Source organism: Betta splendens, chromosome 15, assembly GCF_900634795.4.
Source record: "Betta splendens chromosome 15, fBetSpl5.4, whole genome shotgun sequence".
In the NCBI taxonomy this organism is placed as follows: Eukaryota; Metazoa; Chordata; class Actinopteri; order Anabantiformes; family Osphronemidae; genus Betta; species Betta splendens.
This window is the reverse complement of record NC_040895.2, coordinates 8,660,903-8,687,164: the sequence shown is the minus strand read 5'-3', so window position 1 is coordinate 8,687,164 and position 26,262 is coordinate 8,660,903. Positions and strand designations below refer to the sequence as shown.

General features: G+C 43.1%; 3 protein-coding genes across 13 annotated transcripts; 2 read left to right on the top strand and 1 right to left on the bottom strand.

The window, feature by feature from the left end:
- The first annotated feature begins 1,692 nt into the window (after nt 1-1,692).
- On the top strand, nt 1,693-10,118 carry LOC114870587 (calpain-2 catalytic subunit-like). 3 transcript variants are annotated; one of them, XM_029175425.3, is made up of 21 exons: nt 1,694-2,007; nt 2,259-2,328; nt 2,511-2,629; nt 4,617-4,750; nt 4,869-5,037; nt 5,122-5,205; nt 5,281-5,366; nt 5,453-5,527; nt 5,649-5,809; nt 5,891-6,057; nt 6,149-6,160; nt 6,254-6,462; nt 6,559-6,595; nt 7,371-7,436; nt 7,528-7,585; nt 7,684-7,748; nt 7,901-7,969; nt 8,049-8,127; nt 8,454-8,570; nt 8,675-8,733; nt 8,804-10,116. In XM_029175425.3, exons 1-21 carry the CDS (start codon nt 1,771-1,773, stop codon nt 8,825-8,827), a joined length of 2,097 nt encoding a protein of 698 aa, XP_029031258.1. In that variant the 5' UTR covers nt 1,694-1,770; the 3' UTR covers nt 8,828-10,116. The 3 variants fall into 3 exon arrangements, with proteins under 3 accessions (XP_055358298.1, XP_029031258.1, XP_055358299.1); XM_055502323.1 differs by having other exon boundaries at nt 1,693-2,007; nt 4,869-5,205; nt 8,804-10,118; XM_055502324.1 differs by lacking the exon at nt 2,511-2,629 and having other exon boundaries at nt 1,869-2,007; nt 8,804-9,350.
- Nucleotides 10,119-10,890: 772 nt separating this feature from the next.
- cfl1l (cofilin 1 (non-muscle), like) lies at nt 10,891-13,020 on the top strand. Its single transcript, XM_029175419.2, has 4 exons — nt 10,891-11,049; nt 11,836-12,122; nt 12,256-12,332; nt 12,420-13,020. Exons 1-4 carry the CDS (start codon nt 11,047-11,049, stop codon nt 12,533-12,535), a joined length of 483 nt encoding a protein of 160 aa, XP_029031252.1. The 5' UTR covers nt 10,891-11,046; the 3' UTR covers nt 12,536-13,020.
- A 1,154-nt stretch (nt 13,021-14,174) lies between these two features.
- On the bottom strand, nt 14,175-24,889 carry rrbp1a (ribosome binding protein 1a). Of its 9 annotated transcripts, XM_055502313.1 has the most exons (28): nt 24,638-24,887; nt 22,244-23,007; nt 21,787-22,135; nt 20,779-20,933; nt 20,522-20,644; nt 20,252-20,404; nt 20,041-20,159; nt 19,721-19,874; nt 18,693-18,831; nt 18,345-18,526; nt 18,229-18,266; nt 18,048-18,123; nt 17,876-17,913; nt 17,686-17,767; nt 17,556-17,596; nt 17,394-17,472; nt 17,225-17,317; nt 17,032-17,118; nt 16,861-16,950; nt 16,679-16,771; nt 16,527-16,577; nt 16,362-16,442; nt 16,166-16,249; nt 15,856-15,933; nt 15,212-15,295; nt 15,040-15,132; nt 14,734-14,877; nt 14,175-14,644 (listed from the first exon to the last, which is right to left on the bottom strand). In XM_055502313.1, exons 2-28 carry the CDS (start codon nt 22,985-22,987, stop codon nt 14,606-14,608), a joined length of 3,489 nt encoding a protein of 1,162 aa, XP_055358288.1. In that variant the 5' UTR covers nt 22,988-23,007; nt 24,638-24,887; the 3' UTR covers nt 14,175-14,605. The 9 variants fall into 9 exon arrangements, with proteins under 9 accessions (XP_055358288.1, XP_029031121.1, XP_029031119.1 ...); XM_029175288.3 differs by having other exon boundaries at nt 17,225-17,314; nt 17,556-17,593; nt 21,787-23,007; nt 24,638-24,889; XM_029175286.3 differs by having other exon boundaries at nt 21,787-23,007; nt 24,638-24,888.
- Nucleotides 24,890-26,262: the final 1,373 nt, after the last annotated feature.

The window sequence follows — 26,262 nt, the reverse complement described above, 5'->3', positions numbered from 1 at the left end:
TGATATTGAAATAAAATCCATGCTACAGTAGGATGTTGTTTGCCACTACTTGTCATAAACTCCCCCCCGTCAATTCCCAATCGCAGGGCTTGATGGGGTCCTGGAAACAGGAGAGGAGATACTGTGGAAGCAGAATGATTAACTGACACCCGGGCGCGGAACTAACTGTTCTCTCAGAGCTGGACAGGACGCTCGTAACAGAGCGGAGGATTACGGCGCTTCGACCTACATACAAACAGCACACTGCTGCGACCATGTCGCACTACAAAAAACACTCGGTTTACTCTTAAATCTTACACGTCTCCCTGGCCTCCCCTTTTGTACCTCAGCCGAGCCTGCTGGATACCGACCTTGCTTGTACCTTGACTCTGATTCCCCCAATTCTTTTGTGCTGTCCACCGAGTTTCACTGTTGCCCACCTCGCCTGCCTGACCATCGTTTTTGTCTGTTCCTTGTCACTGAGGATTTTGTACGTAAGTCACCAGACTGTGCTGTACCTGTACCGAGACCTTGTACCATTAAAGACTCTGTACCAAAACCTGCTGACATCTGTGCCGGGGAAGTGCGTTCGCTCTGTCAAGCTGACCGCCAAACCTGACACTTTAAATAAATTAAATAGGCTTTGTTACAACTGGCAAACAAACCTAAAGATAAAACACAAAAAACTCCTCTCTTTAACTTTGTAATGTTGGCGTAGCTTCCAAGCTTACAACCAGGTACACACCACCGACAATGAAACCAAAAGGCATGACTTAAATACTCAATAAACAGGTGGATAGCATCACCTAATTACAGAGCACTGATAGGAAATGGGCTCAGGAAATGACCAACAAAAAAAAAGGAAAACACAGGAGTGCCCCTAGTGGCGTGAAAGGCCAATTGCCACACTACTGATATCTGCTGATAGTACTGCTAGGTACTAAAAAGCATTCAATGTTAAGCTCAGTAGGCGTAAACAACTGCCAAGAAACACATAAGCATACAACTAAACAGAGTCAGTTTAAACGTTTTAAAGTACATATCCATCCATCCATTTTCTGAACCGCTTACTCCCTAGTGGGGGGTCACGGGGGTGCTGGAGCCTATCCCAGCTGGCTACGGGCGAGAGGCAGGGTACACCCTGGACGGGTCGCCAGTCCATCGCAGGGCAACACATAGACAGACAACCATTCACTCACACACTCACACCTACGGGCAATGGAGAGAAGCCAATCAACCTAATGCACGTCTTTGGACTGTGGGAGGAAGCCGGAGAATTCGGAGAGAACCCACGCAAACACGGGGAGAACGTGCAAACGCCCCTCTAAAGTACATACACATACATAAATCATAAGATGCAATGTTTTTAATAAACTATTTTACAATTTGTTTTGTGTACTAATATATCCCTTGTTGGTCAGTAGTTGTTAAATTAGATTCCTAGTATTATTAATTTGCTTAACTACATTAAATAAGTAATGTACTGTACTGTATGCGAACAGTCACAGACACAGCAGAGTAATGTGAGTGGTGGTTCCAGTTTAGGCGTGTCTGTGTTTGTACAGTATCTCACTAGTAGATCTGTACAGTATTTGTTTACTACTGCCTGCTCGCCTCACCTGTACACGCCCCTCCCTGGCTGAGGGCCCACCCTGCCTTTCCATCCTGTACTGTAACTACTGTATAAAAACCAGCCGCGACAAAGAAACGTGAAACCAGCTCATTTCACACAGGGTGAAATCCATTCCCTCCAGGCAGCGAGTGTTAATCCTGTACTCTTGAGACGCAGGGATGACATCCAGGGCAGACAGAGTAGCTCGTCAGCAGGACCTGGACCAAGGCATCGGTACCAACCAGAACGCAACCAAGTACTCTCAGCAGGACTTTGACGCTCTGCAACAGCAGTGTGTGAAGAGCAAACGGCTGTTTGAAGACGACTGCTTTCCAGCAGAAGCCAAGTCACTGGGCTACAATGAGCTGGGACCGTACTCATCCAAGACCAGGGGAGTAGTTTGGAAAAGGCCAACGGTAAGGAAAAGAAACATGTTTAATGCCAAAATACTGTAACAAGTAAAAATGTTTATTACATCATTATTATGTTACTATTATTACGTCTGATGATGACTTGACAGTTGAAGGATTGTTATACTGAACGGTCATCATTTAAAACCTGTTTCTGCTGCATTTAGAGACAAATTAGCTCCTCATTCTCAGTCTGCATCAGGTACGCGTCAGCTAAGAATCTAAATATTTGTGATGCTCATCTCTGCTCTGCGTAGGAGCTGTGTTCTAACCCAAAGTTCATTTCTGATGGAGCCACGAGGACCGATATTCGCCAAGGAGTTCTGGGTAAGTGAGAGATAAGTTTGGATGGAAGGAGGGAAGGATGGTGGATGACGTATGGAGTGTTTTATTTTGCTTCTTATATGAAACAATGAAACTCTCAGGAGGGGTTGTCGGCTCATCTTGTTTACAGCACAGTTGCATTGTGTTGCACAACGTCAGATGGTGCATCTGCTCCCACTGTACAGGTGACTGCTGGCTCCTGGCTGCCATAGCTTCCCTGACTCTAGACCAGCAGTTCCTGGATCGTGTGGTTCCACCTGGACAGAATTTCTCTCAAAACTATGCTGGAATATTTCACTTCCAGGTCAGGGGACTTTTCCCATCAAACCACTGAGCCTGACTTTGATGATATGTCTGTAACTGCTATAATTCAAGGTTTGTTTTCCTCATGTATTTCCCCATCTTTGGCTCAGTTAATATAAAAATCAATGGCTTATGCCAAAACCCTACTCTACCTGTTCTCCTACTAACTGTAAATCTTATAGCCTGGTTGGGGTTGGGCATCCCTGCACAGCTGCACAGTATAGGTTAGAGAGGAAGACCACACGGTGCGAGCGTGAGCATGCTTGAGAAAGAATGTGCAGGTGTGACAAAGCAAGGAGGGTGGCTCTGGGACCTCAGGGAACTTGCGGTCTTCCAAAGTTACACATACACATACAGTACATTTACAGTAGGGCCAGCTGACCATGGCTCTGGTAGCCTTTCTTGCGGTCCTCTGCTTCTCCCTGGTTGGGCAGGGAGGGTCATGGCTCTAGAGGTGCTGCGGGCCATGCCTGGGGCCTCACAGGCAGCGGGCCCGAGCCTTGCCCTCCCCAAGAATCAGAAGAAGTTAATGGTGTGGGTGTCAGCATGTAGGTGAGAGCGCATGGGTTCACGAACGACTGACTGATGTTTGTGGTAGTGTGTGTCTATATATGTGTGTGTATCAATGTATGTGGTGCGGTAGGGGATTTGTTCTCCACTCAGGGTGCGTGACTCCCCTGCCTGGAGGGGTCTCTTCTGCTGACTCCACCAACTGCCAGCTTTTTGTTGCAGGACCGTCATGGCACCAGGGGATATGGTCGGGCTGATGGGGTGGGCCCCGATTTGCTCTTGTGGGGGTGGTGGACTGGGGGCGGGTCCCTCTCTGGGCACAGGTTGATCCAACAAGTGGTCCATTCTGACCTCGTGTGTTTTCTCTGTGGCTGCTGTGGCTCAGGCTGGGGGGTTCTGTGTGGGCGGCTCGGATCATGACACTTGCCCTCCAAGAACTGAAGGTATGTAGGCTCTCTTCTTACCGCTTGCTGAACTGGGTGTAGCATCTGACCTACACCCATCACCCTGGCTTCCCCAAGTGGCCTTGTTCATGCACTAACACCTGTCTCTCCCCTTTTGGTGAACAATGTTATGTTACAGCTTTACTAACCTTGTAGTGGGACACACAACACCAGAACCAATAAACAGGCTTCCTAATCTTAGCTGTAAGTACTGCTGCCATTTATTGTTATCATTATTAATAATGTTTTATTATGGTAGTTGTGATATTGTACATCACAGCTCATCAGCTTCTGTCATTGTCATACTTTGGCATAAAAATGTCATTTGAACTTCAAAAGCGCCTATTGTTTTCAGTGTAAATCATCATACTTGTATCTTTTAAAGTTCTTACCTTGTGAGCGTTCAAATATCAGGTGTGTTTTGGTAAATTTTCAGCATTTTCACTGATGTGTATTGTGTGAGCTACAGTGTGTGATGTCACAGCTAGAGTGCAAGGGCACGTTTTTTTCAAAACTGTATTTAACTCCTCACTACAACCACAATTTTCACACTATCAATATAATTTTTTCATTCAGTCGTAGTCATACTTTTCTAACTTTCTAATGATGTGTCTAGCTAAGCCACCAGATCTCTACTTTCTATTTGCCTCAAAGCACAGACAGATCCTAAATTTCCCCCTTAGACTCTAATGGTAATTTTTCGGCGGGCGTTTGGGAGACAGATTTTGAAATCACGACTGTTGCCACAAGCTTTAGTCGGCAACGATGCATCTTTTCAATCTGTTACCTTTTTACCTTGGTCAACTTTGTAATTTTTGTCATCTTTTTAATCTTTGTCATCTTTTTAATCTTTGTCATTGTTTTGTTGTATTTGATGTCTTGACGTCAGAAACTTATCAGTGTTTGGCATCTTTTCAGCAATGGAACAGCTTTACCACGTCAAGAAATTACTTATTCTAGTTATTTTTGGTGTTTTTAAGTTTTTTGCCTCATTGATTTTGGTTTTAGCAGCTGCTTGTATCTCTGTCTTCTCAGATATGGCAGTACGGTGAGTGGGTGGACGTTGTGGTTGATGACCGTTTACCCACCAAGGATGGGAAGCTGCTGTTTGTCCACTCAGCCGAGGGCTCAGAGTTTTGGAGCGCACTGCTGGAGAAGGCCTACGCTAAGTACAGATCGTTCCTCTGACGTGTTTTATTGCATCAAAAAATACAAATCTAAGTCTAAGTGTGTGCAAATGTGTGGTTGATGAATTATTTCACATCCCAGCGTATCTCTGTCCGACAGACTGTACGGCTCCTATGAAGCCCTTGCAGGTGGAAGCACCACTGAGGGCTTTGAAGATTTCACAGGGGGAATTGCAGAAACATACTCCCTGAGCCAGGCACCGCCAAACCTCTTCCAGCTCATGCAGAGGGCCCTGAAACTGGGCTCGCTGATGGGCTGCTCTATTGATGTAAGTCTAGTTTTCATACTGATTTGCATAGTCGTTTGCAAACAAATAAATACTCATCTGACATGTTTGTTCTTCGTCTTCAAGGATACTAGTACCTATGATATGGAGACACTTAGAGCTGTCAAACTTGTAAAAGCACATGGGTATTCAGTCACCGGAGCCGAAGAGGTATCACATAAATAACATTTTTTTTGTGTTAGACAAAATGATAGTTACTCCACCAACTCTTGTTTTCTTCTTCAGGTGCATTGCCAAGGCAAGGGGGTTCAGCTAGTTCGCATCAGAAACCCGTGGGGTGAGGTAGAGTGGACGGGTCCCTGGAGCGATGGGTAAACACTTTTTACACTCTTTGTTCATAAACCATCAGATAACAGTTTTTTTAAATAATGATGTCTTGACTGTTTATAAAAACTAGATCCATTGAATGGAACAACATCAGCAAAGATGAGAAAGAAAGGTTGAATAATGTGTCTGAAGATGGAGAATTTTGGTAAAACCTATATCTTTAAGCTTTGACCTTTACTTCACTTCAATATTTCTCTTCTTAATTATAGACAAACTGGGGAGACGGTGCGGAAAAAAACGCCCCTGTTCTCTGTCTTTCTCCTCAGGATGTCCTACTCAGACTTCATCAAGAACTTCTCCAGGGTGGAGATCTGTAACCTGACGCCAGACACTCTGACCAGTGAGGATGTTCACCGCTGGAACTATTACCAGTTTGAAGGCATGTGGAGGACCGGCTCCACTGCCGGGGGCTGCCGCAATCACGCAGGTAAAGCAAACACAAACTCATGTCCTGTCCTTGATAACCTTCTCTTAAAATTCTTCAGACCCACGTTTGCGTCTCTTTCAGCCACATTCCCATTCAACCCCCAGTTCGTGCTGCGCCTGGAGGATTTAGATGATCATCCGCTGGATGGGAAACCAGGATGCACCTTTTTGGTGGGGCTGATGCAAAAGTCACGTCAGCAGAGGAGGCTGAACCGAGAGTTTGAACCCATTGGCTACGCCATCTATCAGGTACGTTAAAACAATTCCTAAAACCTAATAATAAATCCTCAATGTGTTTTAACTTGAAGTTTATAAAATGTTGTCTGTTTCCTCACTGCAGGTCCCAGATGGGGTTTGTATTTGTTATTTGCACTTACAGTAATGATCTGCTTTGCATTGTGAACGTGTGGCTCGCTGTCTAACACTTCAGCCTCCTGTTGTTCAGTACAAAGGCAGCAGCAGTGTGCGTCTAGGTCCAGACGTCCTGCTGGGGCAGGACCCTGTTGCCATGTCCAGCTTTATGAAGGAACGTGAAGTGTGCGAACGCTTCAAACTCCCTCCAGGAGAATACGTCATCATTCCCTCCACTTTCCTTCCTCACAAAAACGGCTCTTTTACTCTCAGGATGTTTTCTGAAAAGCATGCTCCAGCCAGGTAAGGGTGTGTTCCACATTGACTGATGGGGACATATGCTGCCATCTAGTGGTCGAATGAAAAGGTTCACATTCATAATTATATTTCTGTTTTTAGTCCCCTGGAGGCGGAGATCGGTGCTAAGATGGTGGTGGTAAGAAGTGGTCTTATATTATTGTAAATCAGGGTCGTGCACACACATGTTTAAGGGCAGTGGTCCGAAAAAAAGGGCAGTTACACAATATCCAAATAAAAGAGAAAGGACCTTTCTGCAATAATCATAAAAACATTATATAAATTAAAATATAATATATTTAAACATATACGTTTTTAGCCTAGCTTTTTATTTAAATGCATACGTTTCCATCATCCAGTCACACTCGGGCTCTGGTCAAATAATTATCTCACCTGTAACTGCTGCTCTGGCTGATCCCTCACTCCCTCACTCGCCCTCTGTCTTATATTAAATGAAGGCAATTACGTGCAATTTCATTATTATTTACTTTATAATACTTTACTTGCTCTTTGAGTAGACAAGGGAACGTTTAAAGACTCCAATATTTCGTTACTTTCGTTACAAAACAAAAAAGCTCCGGCGGCAGCGACTTTCTGATTGACTGCTTGTGTTTGGGAGTAAGTGGGAAATACTGGAACGGATTAGGTGGAGTGACTGACAGTTTGGACTCGACCGAGAAAATTAAAACCCGGAGTGGAGTGAGAAAAGAATCGGAAAAAGGGCGCTTCACTCGAGCCCCCCCCCCCCCCCCCCCCCCCCCCCCCCCCCCTGCGCACGTCCCTGATGTGAAACTATATGAATCTGTAAAGTAGGTTTAAACACGTGAGGTAATTAAATTCTAACAACAAGGGTCAAATTTAAATGTAAATTTAATTTTTTACAGCAGCAGACTTACAGTAATGTAAATTCACAGGAGGAGACCTTCGAGAAGAATGTGGATCCTTATTTCAAGCAGCTCTTCAAGCAGATTGCTGGTTCTGTATGTAGAAAGGAAACAGACCCACTGTTAATGAAATGCTTCACCTTCACATGATGAATATTACACATAATAATCATTGTTTTTCGAACAGGACAATGAAGTGTCTGCCCATCAATTGCTTGAGATTTTGAACAAGGTCGTCTCAAAATGTATAGTTGTAATCTCCTTTTATAGTATGAGTGTAGCTTATTAACTGGTATGACAGCTGGAGTCACAGTGATACTGTATGTGTTGTGACAATTTGTAGGGACTGATGTCAAGACACATGGCTTCGGCCTGGAGACATGTCGCCTCATTGTCAGTCTGCTGGATGTATCCTCAGGAATAATTGAATATTATTATTATTATTATTATTATTATTATTATTATTATTATTATTATTATTATTATTATTATTATTATTATTATTATTATTATTATTATTATTAGGGACAAACTTTATCGTAAACCTTAACGTTCCTCAGAGAGATGACAATAACACACTGGGACCACTGGAGGTTCAAGTGCTTTGGACAAAATTGCAGAAATACCTGGTAAGCCATATTTGTTTGACATGAATCTCTACTACATATGCATGCTTTAATGCAACACATGGATGCCTGCATCGTGTAGGAGATCTTCAAGAACCGTGACACAGACCACTCTGGCACCATGAGCTCACACGAGATGAGAGACGCTGTCACTGAAGCAGGTAAATTAGCTGTACTAATGTTCCCTACATTGAGTAGGGCAGCTTTTAGCTTTGGGCCTATATGTTGTACGACCTGAGTCGGTACAGTGTTTATGTGATAATAGCAGGCTGATGAAGCAGTTAGAGGACTTCATCTCAGCATATAGATTTCATCAACACAAGGGGCCTGGGTGTGGCTGTGGTCACTGAATCCTCTGTTCTCACCTTTCTGATCTCTGGTTCTATGTTTAAATATACTGTATACGTCCTTTGGAAATATTACACATGTATGAAACTGCCCGACAGACAGAAAGTGATGACCAGCTGTGCCTCCTATTCTTTCCCAGGTTTCCAGATCAACAGTGCCGTGGTGGAGGCGATCGTCAGTCGTTACGCTGACGCTCAGTACGCCATAGACTTTGACAGCTTTGTGGGTTGCCTCATCAAACTGGAGATGCTCTTCAGTAAGTGTCAAAAACATGACAGTACCACTTCATGCCTCACGCTGAGCTTTATCACAGAGCTGCTGCGTGTTTGGATGATTTGTAATTGTGCGTCTCTCGACCAGAAATGTTCAAGTCTCTGGATAAAAACAACTCAGGCAAGATTGAGCTGGACTTACAGCAGGTGCGTGAGAAAACAGCAGCTTCTGTTTTGTCAGTCTTTCTGAGTCATTAAATACCTCTTTCTTTTTCAGTGGTTGTGTCTGGCCATCTACTAATTCTGGAGCGAATCAGAGCCGTCATCGACACTACTACAGCAGTGATGTCACTCATTTTCAAATGTTCAATCTAGATGTCAATTTAATTTTTTTTACATTTTATTTTTCAACATTCTTCCTATTGACTCGAATGCACGCTCATATTGTTACCATAGCAACTAGGTGTGGCCCATAACGAGCAGCTCATAATGGTGGTGGAAGAAATTTAAAGTTAATTCATCATATCTGTGTGGAATTTAAGTGCAGGATTCAGGTGGTGACTAAAGGTATTAAGTGAAAATAATAAAGCAAAGGGTTTTTCTGAGCTTGTTTTGCATTATGAAAATAAAAGTGCACTTACTTAAATCCATGCTAGGATGTTGTCTGGCACTTCTACTGATATCTGCCTCAAGTGCTACTAAGTACTAAGACTCAATGGTAAGCTGTATCGCCTCTTTACATCCATTAAACACAATTTTAAAAATTGGGCAAAATGTTAAAATAGTGAATTTTTGTGTTTTGTGTTCATAGAGGGTGTGAATGAGGCATCAAAGGAAAAGACAGTGAAACAACAGCATATATAAATGTACAAGCCCACTGTGTAAAATAGACATAAAAACCGAATGTATGTGAGAGGCGACGCTCAGTCTAACCCACACGTCCATATCAGATGTGACACAGTGAGTGCCTGCAAGAATTTACCAGTAGATGTCACAACAGTCATAGATCTGGGCTTTACAGCCTTTTGGGCTGTGGCCAGACTTGCAGCAGCAGAAAGGCTTTAACTCAGAGCTATGCAGCAGCCATTTCCTGTCATGTGTCGCTCAGAGCTGCGTTTCCTCTTTGTCAGAGCAGCTCCTCGCTGCCGTTAGCTCTGGTGAACAGTGAATAAAATCCACAATCAAGCTAAACTGAAAGGTTTTATGAAAATCTTGCTTCATACAGATAATAAATTTTACTTTTTATATATATACGTGGATAGAAGTTGGAACAGGATATGAGGAGGGGGTGGGGGACTCTGGTGACTGGTGAGGAAGCAAGTTTCTGAATTTAAAAATAGCCTCTGTGGAGAAACATTTAGTCTCTATTAAAGTTGAAATGGGACTTGATCTATGTGGAGAACACTATGCAGAAAATACTCAGCAGGATATAAGTATGGATTTTATATAGCAACATTTGAAAGGAACACAGCAGCAACAAGGACCGGGTGTGTGGTATAAAATCCAGACCACAGGTTGCACCACTTGTTAATAAATGTTAAATCCACATCAGTACTTCACAATCGCTTACCCAACGTGCATCCATGGGTTCACCTAACCGTCCTTGTGGGGACATTGGGAAAGAGGTGGACAGTTTTCCAGTCCATCACAGAACCAATGCACACGTGGGACAAACATACAAACTCCAGGCAGAACCCAGGATGCAAACCTACGGTGGGTCAGTGTGCAGTGTATGAATAAGCTCACAAAATATGCAAAGGTAAACCACTCAGCGTGCACAATTACCCAGTTTACAACCTTACAACATCACAGTGTATTTGATGAGTTATTACGTTTCTAAACTTCAGAGACGTTTCAGATTTCATTTATCTGCACACAGACAGATCTGTTCATGTTGTCCTCTGTTTCTCTCTGATCTCTTCGGAGCTTTTCGGGATCAAACCTCCGATTGTGTAAATCGTGGCCATTTTAATGACGCCTATAAATGACTCCGACGTGTTGTCACGTTCACGTCTAACTATGACCGGGGAGTCCGAGGCTTTTCCCGGCGGTGGCTGAACGCTCCTGTCACATCCGCGCTTTACCTTATAAGGCGATTAAACGCACCTGGGCAGCAGGAGGGGAACTGGTTTGTTCGCCATACAAGGGTGTAACGTTCAACTGCTGCCTGTGAGTGGCTGCGACTCACCTGGTCGAGCGCAAAGACGCCTGCCTCCGCGAAACGAAAGCAGGCGAAAAGGGCAATTTGTTTGTTTTGCCTTTTTTACGCCACGCAATTAATGGTGAACATCTGCTCGTGTTTAGGATTCGGGTGTAATGAGATGATAGGCAAATGCTGAGGTCGCCGCTACGACTGAGTCACACCTGGCACCGGGGAGGGGGGGTTTCAGGAGGTGTGCGCATTTAGCGGCGCTCCTCCTCTGTGAGTCAACCTGCTCTCCTTCCTTATTACTCTTCCGCAGTCGCACTGCTGCTGCCATTTTTCTCCGCCGCCTGTTTCCTTCACACATCAGAAGCAAAATGGTGAGTACGTTTTCATTTGCTCTGGGTCCAGTAGCGCCCTGTTGGTCTCCTGCGTGGGCCCCAGGGGACGTGAACGTTCGCGGGGTGTATTTTTTAAAGGTGCCACATGTGAAGTTTAACAGTGTGAAAATGTTGAAAGTCAGTGACTCCAGGCTGCAGGTTTAAGTTGCCTGTAAGCTTTTTATTTGGTGGTTGATTCGTTTGGTGTGAGGGAAACGCTTTATGTGAACACAGGGCTGTGTTTGAAAGGGCTTGTTCAAGGTGTGGTTGTGCCTCCAAAATGGAAGGAGCTTTGTCCGGGCTTCAAATTTGTTCTTAGTCAATCCCCTGAGGCAGCCTTTCTTGTGCTAACTTGTTCCACAATGTGTGGAATGCGACAGAGCCAAGGCCCTGACGACTGAGAGGCTCCAGCCGCGGTGCGTCCGCTGGGGGCCAAGCCAAAATCTTTGCACACGAAATGAGCTTAAATGGCGCCAACGCTTCTCAAGTCTAGAGTTGAGGAACTTCCTGTTCCTGCATCTGTTGAGTTCTGCTTTCTTGAAACCGACGTGCAAGTGAGGAGTAGGCGCTCAAAATGGGGGCCGAGGCCCAAACGTTGGCCACGAAGCTTTAATTTGACTTGCTGCTGAAGTAACTTTCAATGAAGGGTTTTAGGAAAAGAGCTGCTGTGAAATTTAAAATGTTCATCTTCATTAGTGCACCAGCATCTGTCCAGACTAAAATGATTTACTAAATTATCATTTTAAACATCAAGTTTTAACCCTTGCATGTCTTTTTCCCCAACAGGCATCTGGAGTGAAAGTTTGCGATGAGGTGAAGGACATCTTTAATGAAATGAAGGTAGTGAAAGCTGATTCGGACCCAAAAGAGAGAATACGGTTCGTGCAGCTGGAAATAGCCGACGGTTACATTAAAATTGCCAAGATCCACCGGGAAAAATGCCTGGAAGGTCAGGACATCTACCAGTTCTTCCTGCAACTGCTGAAACCTAAGGTGTGCGGCTACCTGCTGTATGACTGTCACTTCAACACCTCTGAAACCGGCGTAAAACAGGAGCTTGTCTTTGTCATGTGGTAGGTCCTTTTTTTATGTGCAGACTGGTAAACTAGTGATATAATCAGTTTTCATGCGTTATAAGGACTAAAGTATTTTGATGGTTCATGAATGAAAAGTCAAAATAATCGTTCCTCCCCCTTTTTTTATCAGGGCTCCTGAAGATGCACCGATCAAAAAGAAGATGGAGTACGCCTCATCTAAAGACGCCTTGAAGAAAACCATAGGAGGTAAACGTCTTTCCAGCATTTCACTTTCAACTGGTTTAAATAGATAGTTTAGCTGTGACCTAAGTCTAATTCTTGTGCCTTCAACAGGTACGAAACACGAGATGCAGATCAATGAATTGGCGGACTGCAATAACAGGGACCAATTTGCACAAATGCTGGGGAAGAATTTAACCCACCTTGAGGGTGTGCCTGTGAGGTGTTAGTAGGTGTAAGAGTTGTACAGAGTCTTTCTTCTGTTCCATAACCAGATACACTTAAGGAAAATGATGGCTTTGTCTTTTCTGCTCGGTTAAACAAAGCTTAAAAGATGGTTTTTGGACTCTGAATCAGATTTCTATAACACAAATCTCAGCCAGTGCCCTGCTAAGCTGCCCAGTTATATGCCCTTGTGTTCATCCTGAGTTCCACGCAAAATATGTGGAAGGTTGTAAATGCATGTTCTTTAAATCACCCTCGTATTCCATCAGAGACCACTCATGTATCTTGATTTGATTCATTCCATGCACCTTTATGCTGTAAAATATTCTGGACAGTTATTATGGTTTATATATGGGCCTACAAACATGACAAATCTGTTCTAGACTGTTACACCTGCGTAGATGGCTGTAAAGAGTAGTTTGACAAAGAGAAAAAACAATGTTTGCAGTTGTTGCACTGCATTTTGTCAAATAAATTCAATGCAACCATATGTGTACAATGTTTCTCCTTTTTTTTTTTTTTTTTTTTTTTTTTTTTTTTTTGGATGGCTCCTTGACCAGTCCTGACATTACTTACTCCTTATATTCTGTCAATCACAACTGATACCTGGCTTCACTGCTGCAGTCAAAGTTTGAGTTTTAGACCTCAAACTGCACATACATATCCATTATCTTGTTTAGTCATAGTTTGGACTAGTGATTAATTATTAAAACCTGTGAGTGCGTAGGATTTTAAATTTTTTTGACCCAACCCACTTTAAATTCATATTCCATAACTGCAGCCTCAAGGTCCACAGTTGGCAACATGAAAGCCATAGTTTGACCTTGGAGGAAAGAACACTGTCACAGCTGTTGAGCACTGTATGTAACTGAAGGCTGTAGAGTGGAGTGCTTCACACTCAATACTAGAATTTTTCTATCCAGTGGTTTTAATAACTTTCAATAATCCAAGTCTTGAGCTCATCACCAGGCCTATCTGGGTTAATCAGTCTAGTTTAGACATGGTATCAAACATTCCTTCAAGCCAAATAGGGAGTTAACTGTGTTGGCAGGTGTCCTGCCATTCATGACTTCCATTTCCGCGTCTGTGCAAACCTAAAGCGTATAATTTCAGCTTCCTGAGAGCAGTTTAGTTTATATGCAGCCGTTTTGTTTCAGACGCTCAGTGACGTGGGCGTGTTCAGGGTGACACGCAGTCAGAAATCAGACCCGAAACAAAACTATAAATGGTATTTGAACAAGCCTCACACGCAAACTCCACCTAACAGTTTACTTCCTGGTGTCTGTAACCACTGATGCAACCGTAACCTTATGTTGTGTAAATGTTTCAGCAGTGCCACGATTTTACATGAGCTAAATGTGAGTAACGTTCGAAAAGATTAACATTTGAGCTAGTGCAGAGTGATAATGTTTAGAAATTTACTCTCCATTTTGATTTATGATGATGCCTGCTGCAGTGGGCTGTCGCTATGTTGTAACACTTCCCGTCAGAATCCAAAAGCATTTTCTACGCAGCAAATGTGTAACCGGTTTTTGTTAACGGTTATGATCATGTCAGATCTCCGAGATTGAGATTGTGACTCTGTACTCATCCTGAACCACTGTATTTATCAGTGCATAACGGAGACAATGAACAGCCATTACATAGAGCTACACTGTAGTTTATTCATTCATACAACTTCAATGTGTGTTACTGGTAGCCAGGCCCTACAGTTGAACCATAAAATGTTCCCATCATTCAGCCACATAGAAAAGACAAAACATAATTGCACAGGTTGCTGTACGTTTGACGTACAATCGGTTTCCCTTTTAACACTGAACTAGGGGGGGGGGTTGATAACAAGGCAGGGGGATAAATAAATTCTGACATAGTCAGAATGGTTGATGGAATGTGGGTTTCAATAAAGATTGCAACAGGCGCCTCTCCTCTAATCTTAATCTGAAATGTTCATAAAATCAAACTACACTTGCAATAAATGCAATGGGCTACAGTACAACAAAGAACAGGCTTTGGAATGCATAACTATGGTAATAAGGCATATTTGGCAGTTTTGTGTAGTGTCCACAGTAAACTTCTTAGACAGATGTTCCTTCCTTTAGCTCCACGTACTCTCCCTTTAAAACCAAAAAAAAAAAATAGGTTAGCTTAAAAAAACAAAGACATGAAAGCGGTTTGCATTTCGAAGTATGGACGGCTGTCTCACCTTGCCCTCCAGGTACTCCTGTAGTGTTCTCACTGTGGCCTTCTCTTTGGTCAGCTGCTCCTGAGTGGCCTTGAGAAGCTGCTGGAGTTTGGTGGCTGCCTGGCCCAGGTCCTTAGACAGCTTCTTCTCCTTCTCCAGACGCTCCTGTTCAAACATTGCAGTTTGTGGATGTTTTTTACTGCTAGTCTGAATTTATTCTTCTTCTATATTCTTCTATAAGCTGCTTTCATTCAGAAACAAAACAGACCACAATAAAATAAGAGGCCTGAAAAATTACAACATAAGTGAGTTTTCTTGTTAACACACCTTCAGCTGAACAACGTCTTCGGTGTCAGTCTGTGGTGATTCAACTTTTAAAAGATCCAGTTGTGCCTGAAGCTCTGTTATAATCTTCTGGGCCTAAAGATTAACATCATACAATATTGTTATCCATTACTGTGACCCATAAGTGTGAAAATACCACAGAGGGCACTGGTACCTGTTCAAACTCTTCTGAGATCTGCTGCCTCTGAGTCTCCTGTGCTTGCAGTTTCTCTGTTGTCTGACTCAGCTCCTTCTGGACCTGATGACGGAGAAGCATAAGCACGCAGAGAATAAATATACACAGAGCAACAGTCAACATGCACATGTGTGGTTATGCAAACAATTTTGCACCAACGCAGAAGGGTGACACACCAACACATGCACACATGTACACACGAAAGCTGCTCAACCTGTGTACCAAGTTAGTTTCCTCTCAAACTAGTTCACTTGAAAAGGCGGAGGACAAACAAAGTTTCAGTTTCCGGTAAGACGTTTACGGCAAAATATCTGAAAACGAAAAAAAAGGCGAGAGCATGCTGTAAAACCGTGAGAAAAAAACAAAACAAAAAAAACGGTGGTTAGAGTCAAGTCCACTCAGTCAGTGCAAACACTGGTTAGCGAAGAAAGCTGCAGTGTCAGAGGAGAACTGGACAGACTGACAATACAGAAATAATTATGTATAATGGCCACACTGAGATTAGTGAGATCAGGACTTGGAAGTAAGGTAACAACACTTGATTATTTTCTAAAAAGACTAAGCACATAAGGTCCAGTCACTGTCCAGTGCTCTCTGACAGGAAGTAAAGGGTTCCCCGTGACCTGACTGTGTTGCGCCTCAGCGGGACCATTTTGTTCTTGCTGAGCCCGCATTGTGACCTCGCCCAGCTGCTCTCTGACCTGCAATGGAAGTCGTCACTAGTCACTGGTTATACAAGCTCCATCCATGAATTCTCCATCCTGACCCCTCACCTAGCTGCTTGTGTAGGTTAAGGAAGAATTTACACAAATTCCTGGGCATTAACGTCTCAGAAATAACACATCTGCCTGTCCCCTCAGTTACATTTGTGAATTAATGTGTAGGCGTCATCGTTAAGGGGATGGGACGAGAAAGCTGAAGCAGTAAAGTCACCTGTGCAAGCTCTTCTTTGTGTCTCCGGCTCTCCGTCTGGGCCTGAGTCAGTTGATTTTGATAGTGTGACAGCTGCTGCTTCAGCTACAGACAGTGTAAGACAGAAATAAAGCATTTTGCAACAGTAATATTACATAAATAAATCAAAAAAAAAACCAAACATTTTATTTGGAGCAGGTCAGTCCAGCCAACATACCTGCTCCATCTCCTCAGACATCCCCTGGTTGTCATACTGCTTCTCCAACTGGGCCTCCAGAAGCATCATCTGCTCCTTCAACTGCAGACAACAAATCAAAGACATTTATAAACCTGTAGGCTTGCATGAAGAGGAAGTTTAGACATGCATCTAAATAATCCCCACCTGAGCTACACCTTGGTTTTCTGCCTCCAGCTTGCTGACCTTCTCCAGAGCCTGGTAGAGTAATATAAATAGAAAATAAAAATAGAGGGAGACACACAAGGCAGAACCAAAAAAACAAACAGTGGTTTCGTGGTAGTAGTGGTTTTACTTACCACACAAAGTTGTTCCTCTGAGTTAGCCATTTTGGACTTCCAGACCAGCTCTTCTTCCTCTACACTCTTCTGCAGATGTTTTAGCATCCCTTCCTAAAGACAGAAGGAAACAGGATTAAATGAGCTGTACAAACTGACTCCCCTCAGCAACAAACCCAAACCACCTCGTGCGTTTCCCTTACTGTTTCAGCGAGGACTGCTCTGTATTGTTCACATTCAGCCTGTAGGGAGGCATGGTTCTCCTCAGCCTCCTTCACTTTCTCAAGCAACTCCTGAAATAAAACCGACTCAGAACTTCTTCTGCGGGTCCAAATCAAATACAGACATGGCAAAAGAATAATTGCTATACATACCGGCGATGCTTTACTAGACTGAGACTCCTGGCTCTGCTGCTTGAGAGTCTCTTGAGCCTTTTGTGAAAATACCTGCAGCCACTTAGACTAAATCAGCACACAAAGCACAGACATTAATACATTACAATGCAAACCTAGTGTTTTGTTAAATTTTCACATTTTGATGATATAATCAAAAGTCCACCATTCTCACCTGCTCTGTCTCTAAGGGTATCTGTGGGAAGAGCGTCTGTAGAGTTTCTTTGGTTTCATTTTGAAAAGCTGTCAGGTGTGCCATAATGTTCTTCTAGAACAATAAATGGCAAAATCAATACATTGAAAAGTAGTAAAGCCGACTCACTAAAGACTGAAAAATATCTTACCGCATCGTTGTTCAACTTTTCTCTCACTTCCCTCAGCTCCTCTTGTAGTGATGTGACAAGAGCATCCTTCTCAGTCAGACTAGCAACACAAAAACAAAGATTTAAATAACAGACCTGACAAAACAGTTGAGACTGATCTATTCAAATCCCAGACTCATTTACCTGTTCTGTAGTTGTCCAAGCTCTGCAGAACTATCTGACTGCTGAAACAGGGAGGAAATGGAAAAAACACACTGAGCTAATCTGATTTATGAGTGTCAGGATCATGCAACATGTTGAGATGTGCACTTACTGGTGTGCTCTTGAGTTGTACCATCTCTTCTTTGAGGTTGTTAAGTTCATCCTGAAGTGATGTGATGACACTGGCATCCTCACTAAAGGAACAGTTCATACAGAGAACAAAAATGCATAAATAATAATAACAATAGTAATTTAAAAAAAAGCGTGTGACACCCAGCCAAAGAGAGAAAAGTGCTCCATACCTCTTATTTCTTTGCTCGAGTTCACCAATAGTCTCCTCCTGTTAGAACATAAGAGTCATTAAGAATAAAAGTTACACCTCCTGCATATTTCTGTGAATAAAATATTTATAATAAATAATTAATAAGTTATATACACTCTTGGGTAATAGATTCAAATATTTGCCAGACTTACGGTAGCTTTCTTATTTATCTGCAGCTGTTTCAGCTCCTCATTGAGTGCATTCAACTGGCTGTCCTTCTCCTGAAGGCTGCAGGGGAAAACCAGTCTTTAAATCTGGATGAGGTTTTGACTTTTGACTTGGAAAAAAAGGAATTGATAAAAAAAAAAAAAAAAAGGATCTTACAACACTTACCTGAGTTTTAGCTGCTCCAGCTCTGCAGCATTTACCTGCTGAAACACACAACATACGCTTTCATTGGGGTGACTGCGTGTGGTCAAGTACAGCAAGTCACATGGAGTGTGTCCTACCTGACTGTTTTCCTCCTCCTTTTTGTTCTGACTGGCCTCAAGCAGTGAGTTGATAGTAGCCAGCTGCTGTACAAGCTGGCTTTTCTCTGCCTGTGAGCCCTCCAGCTGAGCAGTAAGGGCATCCACCTGAGAAGAGCGCTCCTTGATCTCGGCCTCCAAACTCCCCATGCGCACTTGAAATTCTGCAGGAGCAAAGTGAAGAGAGCACAACTTTTTCCACATGTTCTATTCTATGATACAGCCAATAAAGTCTTGCAGTAACGGTGTTTGTTTCTTGTATCTTTTACTATCAAAATTAGGTCCAGTTAATCAATGTTTGGTAACTGTTCCTTCCTTCCCCAGTCTGACCTGACAGTGTGCTGCTGTCCTGCTGAGCCTTGTCCAAAGTGGCCTGCAGGCTGCTGTTCCTGCTCTGTGTTGTCCTGAGCTCTTCACACACCTCCTCCAGTCTCCTCTGCAATGCCTGCTGGCTCTCTGCATGACTGGCCTGAAAACAGCAATGGACACAAAATGTCAGCAGGGGGCAGCAAAGATTCACTGATCATCCTGCTTGGGCATTTATGTGCTCCAAACTATCTCTGAAGGAAATACCTTTACAAATGTATGGGACGATAAGAGAACGTAAGATTGGTGTTAACATTACATCAGGCAGTTTGCTTAGATTTGAACCTTGTGTTTTGCTGAAAGTGCATTGAATTATAACATATATTATAATAATAATTATAATAAGCCTGTTTGTGCCTCCGAGATATGTTTCATAAGAATATTAATTGATTATTTAAAAACACACACATTTCACAAAGGTAACATCTATAGTCAAGTAAATTAGAGACCTGTGTAGTGAACGCTGGCTGATGAAGTCATTGCATAACATGTTTATAGACCTGTTTAAACTGCTGGGTGCAATCATAGTAAATGATTAAACTAGATGAGCACTTGACTGTCAGGAAGTGCTGACTCGCTTGCTCCACATAACTTTCCGTAATTCATACCAACAGCATTCCAGAGACTGGACAGGCTGGTGGGTGCATGTGTCTACATATGTACGTATGTATATATGACATCAGCAAAAGAACACAGGAACGCGTTAGACATGTAAAGAAGGCCAGAGACACACATTTCACTTCCTCTACAGCTCCATTATACTATGGATGTATTTAAGCTGTGGCTTTCATGATTACAAGGCTATTAAAGTCCTCACAAGGTGCCAGTGTTGATATGTGGGTTAGGTCTAGACTTGCATTTTGAAACTATTTCGTAATGATTGTTTGATGTTTGAGCATCCAATTAGTCAATGTAATAATTTAGTTTCCATCCATAAACTTGATCATGTGCTCTGTAATTTATGGTGTAGTGATCGCCTAAACCAGGTCAACCTGCAGCACGGAGAGTTGCTTCTCAGTAGCCAAAGCCTTGGCCTCTAGCCCCTTCCTGATTTGCTCATCAGATTGCAGGCTTTCTGTCTTCTCTCCAAGTTCCTTGGTTAACTTCGCACATTCCTGACGCAGCTTGGCCAGCTCTGCATTTTGTCTTACGACAGAGAAAGACAAAGATAAAAAAGGTGAGGATTCATGGCATATGCTTCATTAAAACATCTGCACACATCTGCACGTCTTGATTTCTTATTATCAATCACAATATATACTGTGACATTAATCTCTACTTCTCTAATTCTCTGTTACAGGGAAAGACTCACTTGCTCTCAGCCTGACTAGTGGCTTGGTTGAGGGCGTCACGAAGAATTGAGTTCTCTTGCTGAAGACGGGCAAGTTGAGCATTGGGTCCCTTTTCCAGTTGTTCTTGCAGGCTGAGGATCTGAAAGAAGGGTTTTTGCCATTTTAAAAATTGTTGTTATTGTAATTTTACTTTAGGTTGTTGCTCAGACTCAACCCTGCTTGAGAACCAACCTTTGCGTTGAGTCTTTGGGTCTGGGCTACATGGTCCTGGTAACTGGCTTGCATGCGTGTTTGCAGAGCAGTCATTTCTTGTTCCTTCTTACTCAGCTGGGAACTCAGCCTCGTCTCCACACCGGCCACCTTGGATTTTTCCACAGACAGGTCCTAACAAAAGAAAGACAGCACATTTACATTCACTGAAGCATCTACAGCATGGTCAAAAAGCAATGAGATAAAATGCCTGCCAGCGTAGCTACAGACAGTTTCAGATGAATGGCTTACCTTGGTAAGCTCTCTCAGACGGTTCTTTGCTGCAGATGAATCCTCTTGTTCTGCTGCCAGTTGTTTCTCCCTTTCCTCCAGTTGTTTCTTCAGTATAGTCACGGGATCTCCTTTTTGTGTTGCCTGCAAGTGCAAACACAGACATATTCAGACAAAATAGAGCCATTCTCCATTCAAGGACCAAATGCATTTAGTGAGTATACAGTAAGTGGCCTGTACACTCCAGTGACTCCCACTGGTGCTCAACCCCCTCATACCGTTTGCCAAGAGTCTTGAATGATGCCAGCTTTCGCAGACAGGATCTGGATGAGCTTATGAGCCTCTCCCTCACTGAACACCATGCTGCTGATGGTGGACACCAAAGCCTTGTAGGGCAGGTGCAGTGGAGCGTCTGCAGAATCGCCTGCTGCCACTAAAACACAAAACAAAATTCATTTCAGTGAAAAAATGGAATGAAGGAAGTTATGTTGTCATGTTTAACCTGAAACGCGTATGGTCATTGTGTAATGTGAATTCCTACACTGCTTCAGGAAGAGAACAAGGTTGTGACTTGGGCAACTTCAGCTGACAAAATGATTGGGCACAGTGGCACCAGGCGGAGACAAGCCTTAGGCAACAGAGAGGTCCAGCCCCCCTCCCAACCCAGTGTCGTGGAAATAAGAGCCTTTGTCAATCAACAAAACAGGGCAGTGGTGTTTGGACTAGCTGGCTATGGACTCCAGAGCCAAGCCATTACCCACTATTGCCAGTGGCACTTCTTTCCATGGCATACACATTTAAGGAGTTCATTAGTACTGACAGGGTATTACTACTTCATGTAGTAAATACGCTTAGGACTCAATTGTAGAGAAATGCCCCGTCCAATACTAAAACTAGAACTATTACCTGCATTTCCATCAATTAATGAGAGAAAAATAGTATTCTTTACTAAAAACATAGACAGCTTTGGATCTTGGAGTGGTGTAGATCAATTAGCTGAATGTAGCTCGAGTAAAGAATATTGACATTTGGGAGCATTTCCACTTACATTAGATTGTTTACTGGTCAAATCTCAAACTGCAGGTTATCCAGATGCTTTGTCAAACACATATTGCCAATGGACATTTAGGACTGATATGTGTGCTTCTATGCTAAACATACCTGTAGATGTATCACTGCATTGATAACTATGTCAAAATCTTAAATTAATTGTATTGATGCATTTTGCATGAAGTTAAATGTACAAAAAGGTAAGTAGTAGATCATTCTAAAACCTGGCTGCTTACCAGCCTCAGCCTTCTTCTTCTTCTTTTTGGGCTCCTGCGCTTTTACTGCAACAGCAGGAGCAGTGGCCAATGGGACATCTTTAGTGGCAGTCTCCAGAATGGAGGTAGACTTGGGTGAAGCAGAGGAAGGAGAATTTTTGGCTGCTCCAGACAATTTCACTGATGCAGGGGCAGCCTTAGCAGGAGCAGGGGCTAGGGCAGACTGAGCTGGGTCAGACTTGGCAGGGGCAGCCTTAGCTTGAGCAGGGGCAGCCTTAGCTTGAGCAGGGGCAGCCTTAGCTTGAGCAGGGGCAGCCTTAGCTTGAGCAGGGGCAGGGGCAGCCTTAGCTTGAGCAGGGGCAGGGGCAGCCTTAGCAGGAGCAGGAGCTGGGGCAGCCTTAGCTTGAGCAGGGGCAGGGGCAGCCTTAGCAGGAGCAGGAGCTGGGGCAGCCTTAGCTTGAGCAGGGGCAGGGGCAGCCTTAGCTTGAGCAGGGGCAGGGGCAGCCTTAGCTGGAGCGGGAGCACCCTTAGCCGGGGCAGGGGCGGGAGCACCCTTAGTTGCAGCCTTAGCTGGAGCAGGAGCTGAGGCGGACTTGGCTGGGACAGGGGCAGACTTTGCTGTAGCGGGGGCAGAGGGCAGTGTAGTTGCTTTGGCTTGGGGGGGCACCGAGACCTGGGTTGATGCAGAGTCTACAGAGGACTTGACTGGTGCGGGTGGAGACACAAGGGGGGCTCGCTGGGTAGAGGCTTCGTCAATCTTAGCCCCCTTCTTCTTCTTTTTATCTTTAGGGGATGGCACAGGAGAGGGCTCAGTAGGAGCAGGGGTTGGTTGGTTTTCTGGTGCTGAAAGTGGGTTGACCTCAAATGCAGGGGCAGGCTCGGTGGTAGGAGCAGCAGCTGCAGCTACAACTTGGACAGTGGTAGACTCAATAAGTACGTCAGCTTCAGCATCATCATTGTTTTCCTGCTCTGGGATCTTCCCATTGGGTTTTTCTTCTTTCTTTTTTCCACGATTCTTCTTCTCAGAAACTTTGTCTTTCTTCTTCTTATCAGAACGAACAGGCTGGACCTTGCCCAACTCACTGCGTTGTTTGGCCAGAGCCTCCTCATAAGAGGTCTCCTTCATGGAGAAGGTGGAGACAAGAGCAATCCCAACAGCAGAGATTACCATGAATCCACCAAACACCATTATCCCAAGGGTCTGAGGGTCATAGATATCCATTGCTCCCAGTTTGAGTTAACCTAGAAAAAGAAAGACAGACTTCTTAACAAAATAACTTTTTTTAACAGAAATATCTTATTACAAAAAAAATCTGATAAAAAAGTGTGAAAATGCTACATATGGAAGAACTACAGTCTTTACATTTAGTCTTCACATCCTGAAGGTGTCACTGTTCTTCCCATAAACTTTTGCCTTGAGGCTACGTAAAAGCCAGCAAACCAGATGAGCACGGGGTATGGGAAACAGCAGCTGGTCAAACCCCTAGTTATACAGTACATCCTTCCCTGTGGTTATAGCTTACATTACAAAACCAAATAACACATGCTGTTTCATTACACATTACTGTGTGATTAATGAATTAACTTCATGTTAAAACCTAATTTGCATTTCTTTCTTTAAAAAGTATATTTCTTTGAAAATAAAAATGCTACTTTGGATGATTTGGCACTATATAACCTTTAACTATTGTTATTTAAAATATACATTACATATATTTTATACAAACATCCACATGCATGTACTGTGCAATTGGACTTGAGATCTTAATATCAACGCTAGTCAGGGGAAAAACTGAAAAAAAGAACACAAAGACAAAATTTCCATAAGTCGGCTGAAAGTTGGTCGCAATTTCCCACTTCTCAGAAAAAAATATCTCTTAAAGGGCCCTTTAACCTTCCCTTTAAGACTCTTAAAGGCTACTGTTACAAACCCTGCACTGGGGTTTTGGCCTGTAGGGTTCGGTTGGCTCAGCTTTGGTTTCCTTTTTGCAGCATTGTTAATGTTTATGTCATCATAAAAAACAACGCAACGGGCAATGAGGAACTTGGATATTTTGTTGATTAAAACAAGCTTGAGGGCTCGTGGATAAAAACGGTGACGCTACTTCAGTGAACGTTAGGGTCCAGAGTGCCAGATCACTGGAGGGTCTGAAGTCAGTGAGTGAAAAGCAGGAGTGTGTGCTGCCCCGTAATCTGTTCTGTCACACGTCAGTGCATCTCCCCTCATACGAAGACAAGAACTTTACTTCATGGACACTCGCTCAGGTTGAAACTGAGAACAGAAGAGCATCTCGTGTCTTTAAGTCCTAAAACTATCATGTAAAAATAACTGGATGGTTACTATTACAACTATTATGATTCTTGGTTGATGAGATGCACACGGATGGTGAATAAAATGGATAAAAGATACGAAATGTTCTCACAAAAAAGATTTTTTTCAAGACTTTCGTAAAAAGAAACGGACTTTAAAAATAGTTTCATATCCAGCCAACACTACCATGATCATGCTTCACACGTCACGGACCCATCATCGCCATCTCTTATAAACCGCATCGATACACAGAAAGACCCTTTAACCCTCTATTTGTTTTAATGCAGTACCCTTTTAATCGATATTTGGATGTTAGCATTGCAGCTAATACTATGAATCAATAAACTTGGCTGTGGTCCTCCTACGCGTTATAGTCTTACGTGTCGCTTCACGACGCAAAACTGCGGGATTTAAGTAGCTACTATTTACGCACAAATAAAATAATTCGCACAACTTTAACTCGCTGTAATAGCAGTTAGCAGAGAAGCAGAGAGAACGTAGCTTTCCAAGCTAGCTGCCGCTGGTTCAATGAATAAAAAATTCCAAGATTCCCACACTCACCGTACTAAGGATGTAGCTACGTCTGCTGGCTTTTCAAAAGAAATGGACAGGAACTAAAAGGCTTTGCTAGCAGATGAGCGGTGCTTTGTACAAGTTGCCGACTTAGATCTATCCAGATCAGGCTAACTTGATGTATTTTTTTTCCTGTGCTCCCCCCCTCACTCCACTGGAGAATCCGTGGTCTACTGTGAAGTCGTGGCACTTTGAGCTGACTAGACGTGCTGGCCCCGTGCCCCAGATAGCTGCCATAAATCCAGCCGAGGCTTCTGATTGGCTGCGAGGCACTCCACCCGGAAATAATTATACTGGGAAATGCAGTCTTTTACTCACGCCAACCGGCTTCTTCAGTTGGGCAGTTTTCGGGAAACAAAAGTGTTTTGTTTGAGTAAATTAGAGCATTTATGACAAATTATAGGAATTAATATTCCCAGTCTTGATGCATTTCGCTGCTTGTGGGGACATTTCTTTATAACTAGGAGAACCCTGCATTTTTTCCATTAGTCCTACAGACGCTAGTTTGGCATGTACTGTCACATTCTACCGTTTGGACTATAGTCCAAGTGAAGTATCCAGCAACAGTAAATGGAACTCTGACCAAATGTCAGCCTGAAATATCAAATACTCATCACACACAAAGATACTTGTACTGCCATTGTGTCTTATAGGTGTTGCCCCCTTTTGTTCTTTGTTAAACTCGCTGAGGATTAAGGATTTTCAGCAGAGTTCAACAACAGTCGTCATTAGCCACACCTGGAAAGTCACTTACAGTAAGGTTCAAGCAGCAGGATAACATTGTTAGCAGTTGTGACGTCCAAGTTCTGACATTTCTTGAAAGGTATGTTTACCACACCTTGCATTATTGTTTTAGCATTATATTAATGTGTTATTAAATATGTTGTTCTACTGCACTAAGAATAGGACATTGCTCTGACAACACCCCATTCTTCATTTAAGTTGGTTTCAACTGATAAAGAAGTACAACAATCAAATGGTTCAATTACTGTCTTGGGAATTCTCAATCTTCATCATTCTACCTTCACCTAAAAAATCTAAAAAGGACTCTCTCCAAATAGCAAAAACAGATAACAACAAGGCTGTAGCCTATTTGCTTAGGCAGTGTAAACCTACAATGTGCAGAATGATCAAAAGGTAATTAGGTAATTGTTATTATTGGGTGCATGTAACAAATGACTGTCTAGGCTGAAACGCATGCAAGTTATAAAATGTTTTATTTATTTAAACTTTGAAGTGTTGTGTCAGTACCAATTAACTTTCTTTTCACTTATGAAGAAACGAAAGCAAACGAAAATCTGAAGTGCATTGTTTTGTGTAAACAATACCTGATTGGAATTTAGAAAACAGTATCACCTTCCGTTTCACAAGCGAAGCACCATCAGTTCAGTGGCGTCAGCAAGCCCTGCAGGTGCAGGTTTTATAATAGGTTCCCAAACGCTGGGTCTGTTTAAAGAGGTCCTCATGCTTCACACCTCCAGGCCTGCCCCAAAGCTTTGTGTCTGCATGTGACATAAAGTAACATAAAGCTACTGCTTTGTCAGGTTCATCTGCATGTATAGGATGTTGGCATGTTGGTTCTTTGCAGGTGGCCTCCTGCATGTGATGGCAAA